This window comes from Wyeomyia smithii, chromosome 2 (genome assembly GCF_029784165.1).
Source record: "Wyeomyia smithii strain HCP4-BCI-WySm-NY-G18 chromosome 2, ASM2978416v1, whole genome shotgun sequence".
NCBI classification, from domain to species: domain Eukaryota; kingdom Metazoa; phylum Arthropoda; class Insecta; order Diptera; family Culicidae; genus Wyeomyia; species Wyeomyia smithii.
The window spans coordinates 60,888,808-60,904,558 of record NC_073695.1 but is presented as its reverse complement, the minus strand read 5'-3'; the positions used below and the strand labels follow the sequence as shown (position 1 = coordinate 60,904,558).

The following is a 15,751-nucleotide window of genomic DNA, read 5'->3' as shown; positions in this document are numbered from 1 at the left end:
ACTAGTGAAGTAATGTAAACACTAATTCGATCCCGATACAGCACCTTTTTCCTCGTTGCAAACTGTGTTGTATAAATGAAAACAGTCGACAGGTGAGCTGGGTGATGGTGCAAAAATTATCTGTTTATCCGTTAACGGTTGAATGTATTTATGATTTTATCTTCCGATAAACAAATCTACTGCTAATGCGTAAAATCGAACACGTTTTCAGGTTACAGTGTTGAGACGCAAAAAATAATTAGAACAATTTTGAGACTAAAACTAACACTTTACTAACAGTCGGTCATTTTCAGCCGATACATAAAAAAGCCGTGTCAAATAAGTGTTGTGTGAATAAAAAACGACAGTTTAAAAAAAATAAGACTTAAAAGTATTTCCGGCTGCCGCACTAGATCAATAAAATCACGCGATACGAGATAGATTTACATAAATTTCTAGTCAACTGAAGGCAAATGTACAATAGGGTGGGACAAAAAATAAATGTTAGCTCCCATGCACTTTGCATGTTCCTTATGGGTCCTATAACAGCTGTGTAAATTTTAAGATCGATCGGTGGAACTATATTTTTGCGCCAGATTTTTGAAGTTTTCATACGACTTTATATGGGAAAATCCACATTTTCAAAAGATATTCTCTAGAGATGTCCAGTTGGCTCCTAAAAATATATGGATACATGATATTTGTAGGAAATTTTCCTGCGAAAAACTCTTCTGAAGACCGTCAGGCGCAACGATGCTTGTAGAAAAAGTTATTCACCACAAGCTGATTGAATGTCTGACGAACGGCTCACCATTGAATTTTTCCAGCAACACTGCTACAGCATGCTGCTATTGCAAACTTGCTTAAGAACGAGAAATAATTCCGCGTGGAATTAAGCTTGAAAGTGTGATTTTTGCTCATAGTATCTTTGGCGAAGCCCTCCAGATAAATTTTACGCGATATCATTTCTTATCACATGGTTGAATTTGCAACAGCAGCATGCTGCAGCAGTATTGCTAGAAAAATTCGATGGTGAGCCGTTCGTTAGATATTCAATCAGTTTGAGGGAAAAAACTTTTTCTACAAGCATCGCAGCGCCTTACGGTCTTCAGAAGAGTTTTTCCCAGGGAAATTTCCTACAAATATTATGTATCGAATTATTTTTAAGAGCTAACAGGACATCTCTAGAAAATAAGTTTTGAAAAAGTGGATTTTCCCATATAAATTCGTATGGAAACTTCAAAAATCGGACGCAAAAATATAGTTTCCCCGAACGATCTGAAAATTTACAGTTGTTGTAGGACCCATAAGGAACATGAAGCGAAAAATAACACCATCCCTTTTTTCCCATATAAGCGTGTCCCAGTACAAGCTGTGCTTCGTTCACGAATAATAGATATCAATAAAAAAAATTCTATCAAGGCTGATCGACAGCTTTGAGATTTATTTATTGATTTATTTATTTATTTATTTATTTATATCATCTGACGTAAAGTCTTAATGAATGTTAAAGGAGCCATTAAAAGTTTCTGCAATTAATTAATCTATGTTTAAAAATCTGACTAGGCTCACCATACTCAAATAAATGCTCTACACTCGTGAAAGTTCTTACACTAAACGCAGCAGGTTCATAATAACCAAAGTTTGTACGATGGTATTGCTTTACAAGCATAGAAGAGATACCATACCAATGAATATTTTTTATGAAAAATGTGCTCAAAGCTCAACAGTTGACGGTCACCATATATATTTATGGAGTTTTTATTGATAATAACTTAACAGATTTTCTATGTTGCTGAGTTAGTCTGTATAGCCTGGATTTCTAAATACTTTCTAACAATGAATCATTACTTATTTGAAATTCGCATGTTTTATTTAGTTATATTTATTTGGTTACAATCGGTTTACCCGCGAAATTTCTACAACCATTCTTTTTCATTCTTTATCGCACTCATCCATACTTTCTTCAGTTCAAGGTCACCTGAGATCATTTCGGTGGATTCCACCACCTAAAAAATTCAAGAAATAGAATCTTAAATCTTTCTTCTTTTCTTCAGTTTTATTTAGCTGCTTTAATATCTCTAATAGACTCCCAGACGGTCTCGAGGTACAACGCAGGCCTAACAAGCCAGTCGTCGTAAGTTCGAGTCTTGGCTCGGGAAAGACTGATAGTGTCAGTAGGATCGTAGCGCCTAGCCCCGCAATCGTCCTGCACACTAAATAGTTGGCTGCGAAATCTGTGTATAAATAAACAGAAGGTCGAGTTCCTGATTTCAGGAAAGTGACTTCGGTGTCTTAAAAACAGCCTATAATGATCAAATGCCACCCGAAATGGTCATTTCCGAAACCAGAACGAATTCCTAGAACCGAAAATCGACCCCAGACGTCAAGATAGCAAGTCCCAATTTCTGGAAAACAGCCTAGAATGACGCAATAATACCCAATATTGATATTTTCGGAATCGAGATTACGCTCAAAGAGAGAAATGCGAAACCGCATCCAAATTGTGCGAAATCAACGCAACTGTTGATTAAGTTCGAAACCAGTACAGCGAATGTGTGTTGTTTATAACCAGGGGCGACTCGTGGCTTTTAACCTGCCTGTTCAACTACAAATTCTGGAAATCGCAGTTCGGGGAAATAATCAAAATCATGGCCGCGTAATCACGCAAGTCATTCTATTTGTAACTATGTATTTGAATGTGACACTGAAAATCTGTGAAATATAAATATAAATTTGCGTTTAAAATGTATTTTGTGCCTGGCGTCCCCGTGTACAATGCACAGGTTGCACAGGATACTCAGGTGTATTCTCAATGCATTAGACGGTTCCAAATCTTTACACTTATGAAGTATTAACCAGTGCTGGTATCTTCATGATAATTTGTACTGGTATTGGTAATGTTTTTTAGAAGTTTGTTACCGTTGAAGCAGTGCAACCAGCATTGAATACTGATGATTTTGGTACTGGCTAGATCAATGAAAACATTTACAGATCGATTAACTTTCATGGCACCAGCGTCAGTGACTCCTGTTGCAACAAGCCTCGCTATTGGCGGTTTCGGTTGCTAACGGTGATTAGGCACCGGCTCACGAATGCAAACATCGGTTTTTGAGCGCCCCAAAACTGATCGCTTGCTCAAAACCGAAGTTTACCGAACCGGAACCCGCGTAAATTCCGGAATCCGCGTAAAACAAACGCGTAAATTCCGGAATCCGCGTAAAAAAAACCGTGTAAATTCTGGAATCCGCGTAAAAAAACCATCGTTAATTTTGCATTCCGAGTGAAGGGAAACCGAAATCCGGGCAAAAGAAAATACCGCGTAAATTCCGGAATCCGCGTAAAAAACCGCGTAAATTCCGGAATCTGCGTAAAAAAAACGCGTAAATTCCGGAATCCGCGTAAAAAAAGCCGCTCAAAAAAACCCGCGTAAGAAAAACCGCGTAAAGAGCGACCTTAGTATAATTTATATTTTCATTACAACAGCCGCACATGAGAATTCCAAAAAGACTCACTTTATCAAAGGAAATCAAATTTTGAACAATGAAAAGACAATGAGGGATAAGAATACTAAATTATTTGTAGTCTCACTTTAGATGATTAGATTAGATTAGACACTTTAGATTAGACATGACGTCGTTGAACTTTGACCAAAATTTTATTTTTTTCATTACTTTTTCCCATGACTTTTTACATTCTTCTGTCCTTCTACAAAATTGTGTGATTTTCATGGGCTCATTTTTTTATGCTGAAGATTGTAAAACGCTATCTTCAGAAATAGCAAAGTTATGTCAAGAAATACGAATGCACATACAAAAGAATTTTCTTTATCAAGACAACAGAAAAAAAAATCTATTAGACAAAGGATTTTTAATTCTTTCAAGAGTAGAATGAATGCCCTTTTAGAATATCAATTAGTTGTCTGCGTGCTTTCGCACACTAATGAGTTAAAATTCAATCAACCCTTGAAAACCTATAAAATCCTTTTTTTATTTTGAGCTTTAACGAGTTAAAATGCTCATCTTAAATATGTATTTCTGTATGGCTAAAATCTCTGAAAAAGATATAAAATATGCAGAAAATCTTGGAAAATAGTTGTACTGAAAATTATAATTTGGGTTTCAAATACAGGTCGGACTTGATTATATAGAGACTCCATTATATATTGACTCGATTATATGTGATTCGATTATATATAATTTTAGACTCGATTATATATAGAAGCAAAAAAAAATTTTTTTTGAATTTCAAGTATGACTTATCTAGAGCTAATATATCGTAAGAGAATATCTACAAAATACGTAACGCTTGATAAAAAGGGAAAAAACAGAAAAAAAAAATTTTAAAAATATTAAACTTTGAAAATTCTTTAAAAAACTTTAAAAAAAATAAAAACACTTAAATAAAAAACCTAAATTAATCCACCTAGCGGTCAGACCCAGCCTTTCTCATTCAAACCTTTATTTGTTTAAATAGATTTACATGAACGCCTCAATCCAATAAATGTATATTCACTCTTTAGGTTCTAAAATATTGAAGTTGTAATCTATACATATAAAAAGTCAAGCCAGTCTGTCTGTCTATCTGATCCATATAGGCTCGAAAACTACCGAACCGATCGACGTGAAAATTTGTATTAAAGGGTTTTTGGTGCCGATAAAGGTTCCTATGATAGTTTGAGACCCCTCCCTCTTCTGGAAGGGAGGGGTCCCATACAAATGAAACATAAATTTCTGCACAACTCAAGAGCAAACCAAGCAAATGAAACCAAAATTGGCATGTGTTTTAAGGGGTAACAAATATGTCAATACTAGTTGGACGCCCCTCCCTTTTCTGAAAGGGAGGGGTTCCATACAAATAAAACACACATTTCTGCACATCTCGAGAACTAATCAACTAAATGGAACCATATTTGGCAGTTGCATGTTTTTAGTGGTACCGTAAACTGGGGTGACTTTGATCACTTTTTTGATTGTATCTCAAATATTTTCAGAATATACTAAAAACAGTATTCTTTGATATTTTTAAAATAAGTACTGGCATGCATTGAAAAAGATTCAGTCACTACTTCAAAAGTTTAGCAACAATTTTGCTGTTTTTAAATATGCTCTAAAAATTTTACACCAGTCATCATTCCGGGGTGACTTTGATCACTTCATTGTTTTGATGAATTTGAAGTAACACTTTGCTACTTTCACTAAATTGAACAGCCTAAAACGACTTAAACGAGTTTATAAATATGGAAAGCAATTGGGGGGCCATTCACATTCTACGTGAACAGTTTATAATGACGAATGTTCAAGATTCATACAAAATTTTTAGAATATATATGAATGATTATTCACTGAGAGAGAAAGTGGTCTAAAATCATCAAAAACTAGTCCACGAGGAATATGACTTATGAAATTGTCCAAATTTGCATGTTACTTTACGTCTTGGGTTTTTGTTAGAAGAAATATGTAATACGCTGTGAAGAATATTGGGACTCAACATTGCCTTCGATCGGATTAATAGCTTCCCTGCAGGCCGAAGGTAGGCAGCCGGCTGTTCCTGTTCGTGATGTCTTGGCGAGCCGTGACCTATCCTACATGTCCCTTATATACGTTTTCCTGAAATCCATCCACGCCCCAGCCAGTTTAGTCCTATTACCTTCCGCCTACATCCAACCAAACGACAAGAACACGTTAAGACCCCGGATCCGGAAACAGCAATCAGACCCGCACGATACTCTCAAGGCCCGATGGAAACAACCCAATATGCCAGTCCGTAATATCTTGGCCCAGCAGCGGAACAAATTTAATATGCTGCTTACCTATGGCAATGAAAACCATCAAACAGCAATCCTGTGCTTTTAATGCAAAATATTCTAGCTTTAAGTTAGATTTAGTTTCAGCTCGTAGTCGGCAGCGAGGATAAAAAATTTGCTTTTAGTTATTAAGATACTTTAAAAAGTAAGCTACCAGATATAATTGGCGCCGTTAAACATTGAATTGTATTTGTGCCGTGTCAAATAAACTTTAGATGAAGAAAAAAAAAACATTGCCTTCGAGAAAAAATTTTCAAAAGTAACAATAAAATGTATTGTTATAATATTTGTTCATCTCAAGAACTAATCTGGGAACATAATAAAAAAAACTTTACGTATTGCAACTTGTTGTTTCGAATCTGCTTGAACCGATTGTTTGTATGCAACAAAAATCACCAGAAATACACTTTATTTTCAATTAACATTTTAGCATGAAAAACACTCTTTAAATAGCAGGAAATGCATGAATAGTAGCACTTCGAAAATATACCCACACAATCAGAGAGGATTACGACAAATCCCAAACACTACGAGCGCTTTTTTACCACATTTTCAAAAAAGAGGTACAGTGATCAAAGTCACTCCGGTGATCAAAGTCACCCCAGTTTACGGTAACGAATATGTTCCATAATCGACCTCAGGCAACATTTTGGATTGTAAGATGGCAACTTCCGGTTTATGGAAAACAGCCAAAAATGGCCGATTTCCACCCAATATAATAATATCCGGATCTAGAATGATACACAGGAGTTAAAATCGATCGAAATTGTCTTCAAATGCCATTTTGAAATCCGAAATGGCAACCTCCGGTTTCGGAAAAACAGCTGCAAACGACCAAATACCACCCAATATGGGTATTTCCGGAACCGTAATGATGCACTGGAGCCACAAATTGACTTCAGACAACATTTTGAATTGTAAGATGGCAACTTCCGGTTTCTGGAAAACGGCCTGGAATAAACAATTCCCATCAAATATGAGTATCTCCAAAACCAGAAAGACGGACAGAAGCTCAAAATTGATCACAGGCACAATCTTGAATTTTAAGATTGTGACTTCCAGTATCTGGCAAACAGCCGGAAATGAGCAAACACCATTCAATATGGATGTTTTCGGAACCAGTGTTACGACCAGATGACAGAAATTGATTTCACAGGCAATTTTAAAGTCCAAAATGACGACTTTCGGTTTCTGAAAAACAGCCCAAAGTGACCAAATACCACCCAATATGAGTATCTCCGGATCTAGAATGATATACAGCGGCAGCCGGTTCCAGGGAAACAGCCGAAACTGATCGAATAACACCCAATATGGGTTTTTCTCCAACCAGAATGACGCTCAGATGCCAGAAATTATCTTAAATACCATTTTGAAATTCAAGAAGCCGAGTACCGGTTTGTGAAAACAGCCCAAATAAAAAAAACAAATACTATCCAATATGAGTATCTCTGGAACCAGAATGATGCAATGAGCTAACAATTGACCTCAGGCACCATTTTGAATTGCTAAATGGCAACTTCTAGGAAACAGTCGAAAATGACCGAATAATGCTCAATATGGATATTTCCGTAATCAAGATGATGCATAGAAACCAAACACTGACACTGGACACCATTTTGTATTTAAAGATGACCACTTTTAGTTTCTGGAAAACAACCAAAATAACTAAATACCTCCCAATATGAATATATTCAGAATTGAGGCGATGTACAGAAGCCAAAAGTCGAGGATGTTGTTATTTCGATAAAACCATTTATTTTAAACGATTTGTTATTTGATTTTGATCACATCCTATGGCCGATTCGTCGTGCATTGGAGACTTTAAACACATCCAAGGAATCAATGAGTTTGGAACGTTCAAATATTACGATACCACATTTAAATCATGTTGAGGCCTCATATATCGATCAAAGCAGGTATAGCTTTCAATAGTCTTTGAATTTCTTTTCTTTCCATAACTTTTGAGCCACATATCAAATTATTATGAAGTTTGTTATTTGTAAGTTCGAGAGATGACTCGCTCGTATGACACTAGTTATGTTCAAATAAGTCATGTAATCTTTGTGATAATAGATTTTCGTTATTTTATTAACAATTTCATACATAACGTTTGCTTAAGTTCGATTACAATCAAACGGAATGGGAACGTATTGGGCAGCCAAACTTTGAAACCACGTGTTCAATCATAATTCATCAGTTAACCCTTAACTAGCCCGCTCATCTGATAATAATATTAATCAATTCGGTTGTGTAGTTTCTGAGATAATAAAGTTTCGTGATTTTCACATTTCGGTATATTACAGACGAAGTTACAATTCGATTAGAGTAAAATTCAATAGTGTGTTATGAAGCAGCTAGACCTTTCATTTGACACCAATTTTGTGGAAATCGGGTCAGCCATCTCTGAGAAAAATGAGTGAGTCCAAGTAATTTTCGGAATATGTTCCTTTTCATAGCTGGATTTCACATTTTTAAACATAACAGGCAAAGTAATAGTCCGATTGCAAAACAAATCAATAGGGTCTTATGGGGCAACTAGACCTTCCATTTGGCACTGATTTTATGAAAATTGTTCCAGCCATCTCTGAGAAACATGAGTGAGATTAAACAGTCTTCAGAACACGTTTCTTTTCATAACTTTTGAACCACGAATTCAATCTTTATAAAATTCAAAAGTTAATGGTTTTTCAGGTAGCCAGTTCATTTGAAACTAATTTTGTTCAAATCGGTGGTGTGGTTTTAGAGATAATGATGTTTCATGATTTTTAAATTTTGATACATAACCTCTAAACTATTAATCCGATTACAATGAAATTGAATAGGGTCTTATGGGACGGCAAGACCTTTCATTTGCAATTAATTTCATGAAAATCGGTTTAGCCATCTCTGAGAAAAGTGAGTGAGAATAAAAATCTGCACATACACACACACACACACACACACACACACACACATACAGAAATTGCTCAGCTCGTCGAGCTGAGTCGAGTGAAATATGCCATTCGGCCCTTTGGAGCACTTTTTTATCTTCGGTTTTGCAAGTGATTGCTATACCTTTCTAGGAGAAAGGCAAAAACCTGAATTTAAATAATTTCAAAAGATTAAAAAAACTTAAAAAAAAACAATTTTCAAAAATTTGAGAAATTAAATACAAACAAGTTCACGAATCTATATATACTTTTATAATTTTTTAAAAGATTTTTCTTTACATTTGACTGCAATTACATCAGGAATAACTAAAAACTATGTATTTTTTTCTGTAAGAAATGTGTTTTCTGACTTTTAGGGGGATGAATCGAAAATAAAATTCTTCTTATTTATTTAAAAACAACAAATCATTTATGAAAACTAAATATAAAACTTTTTTTTTTCTCTGATTCGATTATATATAAAATTCGATTATATATAGGGAAAAAAAATCGGAGACTATATATAACCTGTATGAGAGATAGAGAAGAGATAGACAGTGTCTTTCAACCTTATTGCCCTAAAAAAATTCTCAGATTACTTCTGGTGGACTAGTCATTACTTACTCACTTACTTCAGCAGCCTAGAGCTGTAGTGGCTCGTGCCGTATCAAGAATTTTCCTCCATTCTACTCGGTCCTGGGCTACTTGTCGCCAATTTCCTAGAAGTTTCGATACTCGCAGATCCGCTACAACTTGGTCAAACCATCTAGCACGTTGGGCCCCTCTATTTCTGGTGCCGGTGGGGTCCTTGAAGAGAACCGATTTACCGCACTGTCTTCCGGCATCCTCGTGACATGTCCGGCCCATCGTCCGAGCCTGCAGCTCGTGGTTCATTAACTACGTCACTCTCCGCTTTCGGTTTGTACTCCACCAAATATTGTCCGCAACACTTTCCGTTCAAATACGGCCAGTGCGCGTATATCCTCCGTGAGCAGCGTCACGGTTTCGAGTCCATAGATCACTACGGGTCTAATTAGGGTTTTGCACATCGTCAGTTTCGTGCGGCGGCGTATGCTCCTGGATCGAAGCGTCCTGCGAAGGGCAAAGTAGGCTCGTTTTCCAGCTTGAATACGCCGTTGGAACTACTTACTTGTGTTATTATCGGCGCTTACCAGAGATCCCAAGTATACGAACTCCTCTACCACTTCGAATTCGTCACTGTCCATGATCACCATCCGTGGAAGGCGAATGTTGGTTTCTTTCGAGCCTCTTCCGTTCATATACTTGGTTTTCGACGCATTTTTATCTAGTGCATCTTCTAGCTTCCACTTTTAGTCTGGCGTAGATTGCCTCCGCCGACGCTGAATTTCTCGTAATAATGTCCAGCTCGTCTGCGAAGCCTATGAGTTGACCACCTTTGCTGGAAATCGTGCCTCTCGTTTCGATACCCGCTCGTCGGATTACACCCTCAAGCGCAATGTTGAGCAACGTGCAGGATAATCCATCTTCTTGTCTCATCCCTCTGCGCGCTTCGAAGGGGTTCGAGAGTGTCCCCGACAAGCTCACGTAACACATCACTCGGTCCAAGGTAGCTTGGATAAGTCGTGTCAGTTGATCCGGAAAACCGTAGTCGTGCATTATTTGCCATAGCTGGTCTCAGTTGATGCTGCCTTGAAGTCCACGAAAACATGATGTGTGGAAACGTTGTACTCCCGGTATTTCTTAAGGATCTGCCGGAGTAAAAATTTGATCCATGGTAGCGCGTGCTTGTGTGAAGCACACTCGGTACTGCCCTACGGATTCTTTCGCTAAAGGAGATAGACGGCGGAGTAGAATCTGGGACTGGCGAGAACTTTGTAAGCAGCGTTGATCAGAGTTATACCGCTGTAGTTGCTGCATTGTAGCCGATCGCCCCGATAGATGGGGCATACAACTCCTTCCCTCCATTTCTCCGGTAGCCTTTCTTCCTCCCAAATCCTATAGATTACCCCTCGGAGTGTCGTTGCTATTGCCTCTTTTCCATGTTTATAGAGCTATGCCGGTAGCCTGTCCTTACCGGCGGCTCTGTTGTTCTTGAGTGACCCAATTTTCCAGGATATCGGCAACTGGGACACTACTGCCTCCTCCGTTGATTCGCTATTCAGGTGCTTATCGAAGAACTGCTGCCACCTGTCAACCACCTCGCGCTCGCTTGTGATCAGATTTCCCTCCACGTCTCTACACATATCTGGACTCGGTGTGAAGCCTTAACGGGGTTGGTTCACCTTCTCAAAAACTTGCGTATTGCTAGCCCGAAACAGTTGCTCCAGCTCTTCACGTTCTCTGTCCTCCTGCCGGCACTTCTTCCTCCTCAGAATCGTGGTCAACTCATTTCGAGTTCGTCGGAATTTGGCCGCGTTTTCTTTTGTAGCGATGCTTAGATAGTTTTTTCAAGCTCTTTTCTTCCTCTCCATCGCTTGCATCGCAGTCATTTTGTCGGCTCGACGTTACCACACCTAGTGCCTCTCTAATGGCCAAGTGTAATTTCCCCCAAGTCAAGAGTCGAAGCACATAATTCTTCCGTGGAAGGTAGTGCCTCATCGAGTAGGCGCGCGTACGAGTCATTTTACCATTTTACTCGTATTTTATTTACAGTCCATACGCAAATTGCCGCACCTTGGCCTTAACCCCGGCCATAAGATTGTGCACAACCTGTGAATCAACCGTTTTTTGCATGTAAACCCATACTTTCTCCAGTTCTTCGACTGTCTTCACTACCTTAGGTTGTTTAAGAAAGTGCTGCTTCATAATCGCAAAGTACTTTTCGATGGGGCGGAGCTCCAGAGTGTTGGGAGGGTTGAACATTTTCGGCACGAAATTGACCTTTTTGTACTTATTGCATACCACTTCAGCACGTCCTTGGAGTAGTGGCATGAGGCCAAATCCGGCCAGAAGATTGTTGGGACGTTGTGGGCCTTCAGGAGAGGAAGCAGCCGCTTCTGGAGGCACTCTTTCATGTACACCTGTCCGTTCATCGTGTCCTGGGTCACGAAAGGTGCACTCCGCTTCCCGCACGTGCAGATGGCTTGCCAAACCAGGAATTTCTTCGCAAATTTAGACATCTTCTGAGTGCGGACATGCTCCGGAACGCTGAACTTATCCTTGGCCGTGAAAAACAGGTTGCCGGGGATCTGTTTGAAGTCGGCCTTCACATATGTTTCGTCGTCCATGATGCAGCATTCAACTTTCAGCATGCTTTGCTTTTCATGGCACGGGTTTTGGCGGACTTGTTCTGCTTCTCGTCGCGATTAGAGGCCTTTTGTACCTTGAACGTTCGAAGCCCAGCCTTACTTTTGGCCTTCTGGACAAAACTTCGGCTTAGGTGCAGCTTCTTAGCCACATCCCGAACGGAGGCGTTCGGGTTTCGGTTGAAGACCCCAACTACGCGGTTGTGATTTTTGGTGTTGTACGGAATACGTTTTCCTTCACTTCTGGGCTTCCGATCGGTGGTCAATCGTTCCTCGAACCGCTTAATCACTCGCGACACCGTGGAATTCGCGATTCCCAACGTTTTAGCGATGGAACGATGCGAGAAATCCTTGTTCTCGTGATGGATGCGCAAGATTTTATCACGCACGAGCTGTTCTTTCGACTCCATTTCCGCGAGTTTTTATCACAGGACTTTAAAACTTGCAGGATGTAAATAATGCACTATGAACTAAATCCACCCAAGTTTTCATTAAATTCTACCGAACGGTTAAAAAGTTAGAGCAATTTCATGGTGTGGCAATTTCATCGTGGACACCCTATAATAATAAAAAATTTACAAATAAAGTATGGCACTAAAATCAAACGTAAGAACGTAATTTATTTAGAGCACTCAAACATCAGAGTGAATATTCCCCGCATGAGTGCTGCGTGTAACAATTTATTGCACCAAACTTCTTCAATCTGCTTTCTGCTGTGTTTTGCAGACCACAGCTGAGCAAAACAAGAGTGGTGAATCACTCTAGTGAGAATACACAAAAGCACGTACGCACTGCTGAGATAAATTCGATAGCATTCTAAGAGTAAACATTCGTGACAGACGGCTAGATTTATTTTTTTCCAGTTTCGAAACGTAAAGCAAACAACGCAATCTACTTTCCTACCTAGATGCTCCCAGATGCTAACAGAACAGTAAAAGTACTGCACTGTTGTGTAGTTATTGTGCGTTATGTCCTTCGTGTGAGTAAGCTCACAACAGTTTACTATACTATTTGAGGGGAAATGACAAGCCTGCTTCACAGTTTTAACAGAATAAAGTTTGAGAAAAAAATTACCAAAATTTTACGGTGAAGGAACAAAAATAATTTCGGAGCAAAATTTTCAAAATGAGCGCATAAACTTTAGTATTTTTTTGAAAAAATATAAAATTTGGAATAGAACTAAAATATATAGCAGAAATAATTTGATCAATGAAAAACGATGTAGGAATAATATTTTGGATTTTACTTAAAGAAAGTTGCTTTGCTGTCAAGAAAAAAACCCAACCTAGGCACGCGATTAATCTCTGTGGTATCTGGCCGAATGAATGATATTGTTACTCCATTTTACTAAATGATAAAGAAAAATTATTATCATCAAGCTATTTCTTCGAGTTCTTTTCTTACAGTTTGAGCCAACAGATAACTTGGACAAATTGTGGATATTTTTTTTCTGACAATATTTCAAAAATTGTAAATTTGACCCAACAGTCTGAAATAGAAGGAAAACATAACAGAAAACAAAAAAAAACATTAAATTTTTGATTACGTATTATCGACTGATAACAGTTCAGAAAACAGTGCTAAGTAATCAGTGGTGTTTTACTACATTTATTCTGAACAGAAATTTTTGGCAAATAACAAAGACCCAGTCATAAAAAAGCCACATAAGGCCGATAATGTTTAATGGAGATTTATCTATATAGACATGTCGAACGCCGGTGCTACAATCTTGACGCCGAAAATAAATGTGTAACCTCAAAAATATTTCAAAGGGTATCATACATCAAATTTTATGAAGTGGGTGAAAAGAAATAATGTTAATGATATCTATTCATTGCCGCTAATCCAAAATCGCTGTACAATTCTATCGAATCGTGCATCGTCGGTCGCTTTCACAGGCCCGTGGTCATTTGCCTGTCAGTCTATTTCCGCGCAGCAGAAATAATTTACATAACGAAAACGATAATTTAAACAAACATCGCGTCGGTTGCAAAAAATAAAACGTCAAAAACTCCACTCACGTTCTGCTCCCACACCGTTCAACAAACCGCGCTCATGATCGCATGCCAATACAATTTACCACAGAAAGGTTATTTTGGTCGCCCGAAAGAGAAGAAATATTCCAGAACAAGTGACCATCACACCATCTCAAATAGGAGAAAAAAAACTATTTTCGTCACCACAAAATCACAGCCAAATGTGACTTACGGTCGGAAAATAACGTTGTGTGATTTAAAACTTTTGTGTTTTGTGTTCTTTTTTCTCTCTCTCTACGTAATCCCATTGCAGCCATATCGCACGACACCACTAGTCCTACCCGGTGCCAAGGTACCGAAAAAGGATGTACTACCAACAGAATCCTACCTCAGACACCACCCAAATCCAGCAATGCGTGCACCACCAGTACATGACATCACAGACACGCTGATGAAACAGAAGGTAATCAACATAACGCTTCCACTCCTAATCGGAAAATTCTTCCCTACAGTATATCTCCCAGAATTGACGATATAATCGAAACAAGAAATAATTCCACCTATTTTCTCAAAATCTTTCCACCTCCCGCACAAAAACAACCCCTTACCCAAAACTATCTAAATCTAGGTTGCTGAAACAATGATTCACCGAATCATAGGAGATGAGCCACCCAGCGGTCCAAAGGTTTTTTTTCTTACTTTCTTTATCGCCGATTATTTTTGAATTTTGGTTACTATTTTCGGCAACGTTTTCCCTTTTCCAACAAACAAACAAAATGCTTACTGCTCTACAGTTTCGAAACCTCAACAACTACAACTACTATCGTAAACTGATCCACCATGCTACGAAAGTGGAAAACACACTGGTTTAGATTGGAATTTTCTCGTTACTCTGTTTCAAATTTCCACCTTTTTTGCTTTTACTGCTTTCAAACACTGAGTTCATTTCTGTTTGTCTCTAATCACTCCGTGCCGTGCGTGTTTACTTAAATTTTTGCTGCGACATTTCGCTGTTCAACTTTCAACATTGTGAAATTATAAATCTTCCGTTGACTTAGTTGACTTTCGCTTTCGTTTTTTATTTCCTAAATCTATCTTGTGGCCATTTTACTCAATTTATTTTTTCTGATGTTCAGATTGTTCACAAACAGTTCAACTCTCCAATCGGACTATACTCGGATAGCAACATCGAGAACACCGTTAGGAATACAGCACCACAACAGAACCAAGCCGTACCGTAAGTTATCGTTTCGATTGCCGTTCCTCATAATAGAAGTTCCCACTGGAAGCAATTGATCGAATGAAAATTGTGTATTTCGGTCAATTATTCCAATCAATCTAGAAAGCAATATCTTTTTCAGATACTGTTTTTGAAATACTTTTCAAATACTGTTAAAAATATTGCTTTCATCCAAATCTAATCGGACTCCCATAACTCATAACAAATTTATAAATTTTTGTATACGCACAACTAGATCGAATGGATACACAAACCGTCATCTGCCCACCAAAATCGAAGGGTAATGTTTACTAGAAAGTATATTACATACTTGTCGACAAGCGCTACTTAGATTTTTTCGCTGTCATATATCATTCGATTAAAATCCTAATCCTTCAAAAAACAATAAGTTGATGTTGATGTGGCTGGCACTTGCAAACGAAAAGCTTATTATTAAAAAAATAACGCTAACAAACCAATGTAAACTATACAAATTACTGTTGTTTGCGATTTAACCTGAGATAGTCACCGCAGCTCTCCAAAGGTGTACCGGTGGCTCTCGTTTCAGAGTAGTACACCAATAGACACATCTACACCCAACTACACAACTTTTCCAAATCACAACTAGACTAGGG

General features: G+C 38.2%; 2 protein-coding genes across 15 annotated transcripts in view; one reads left to right on the top strand and one right to left on the bottom strand.

Moving 5' to 3' along the window:
- The window catches only part of LOC129723798 (peroxisomal targeting signal 2 receptor), a 216,508-nt gene that overhangs the window by 179,304 nt on the left and 21,453 nt on the right, over positions 1 to 15,751 (bottom strand). The gene's annotated exons all lie outside the window — the stretch shown is intronic.
- Positions 1 to 15,751, top strand: part of LOC129723796 (PDZ and LIM domain protein 3) — an 84,592-nt gene that overhangs the window by 60,706 nt on the left and 8,135 nt on the right. For 6 of the 13 annotated variants that reach the window (XR_008727818.1, XR_008727817.1, XM_055678219.1 and 3 more), the window contains 4 exons: positions 14,211 to 14,360; positions 14,526 to 14,582; positions 15,034 to 15,134; positions 15,373 to 15,417. Coding sequence is in view for 11 of the 13 variants with exons in the window: in XM_055678219.1 (XP_055534194.1) it covers positions 14,211 to 14,360; positions 14,526 to 14,582; positions 15,034 to 15,134; positions 15,373 to 15,417 (353 nt within the window). In the remaining 2 variants the exon portion in view is untranslated. The remainder of the gene's footprint in view (positions 1 to 14,210; positions 14,361 to 14,525; positions 14,583 to 15,033; positions 15,135 to 15,372; positions 15,418 to 15,751) is intronic. The other 7 variants (XM_055678221.1, XM_055678224.1, XM_055678225.1 and 4 more) reach the window with 5 other exon arrangements.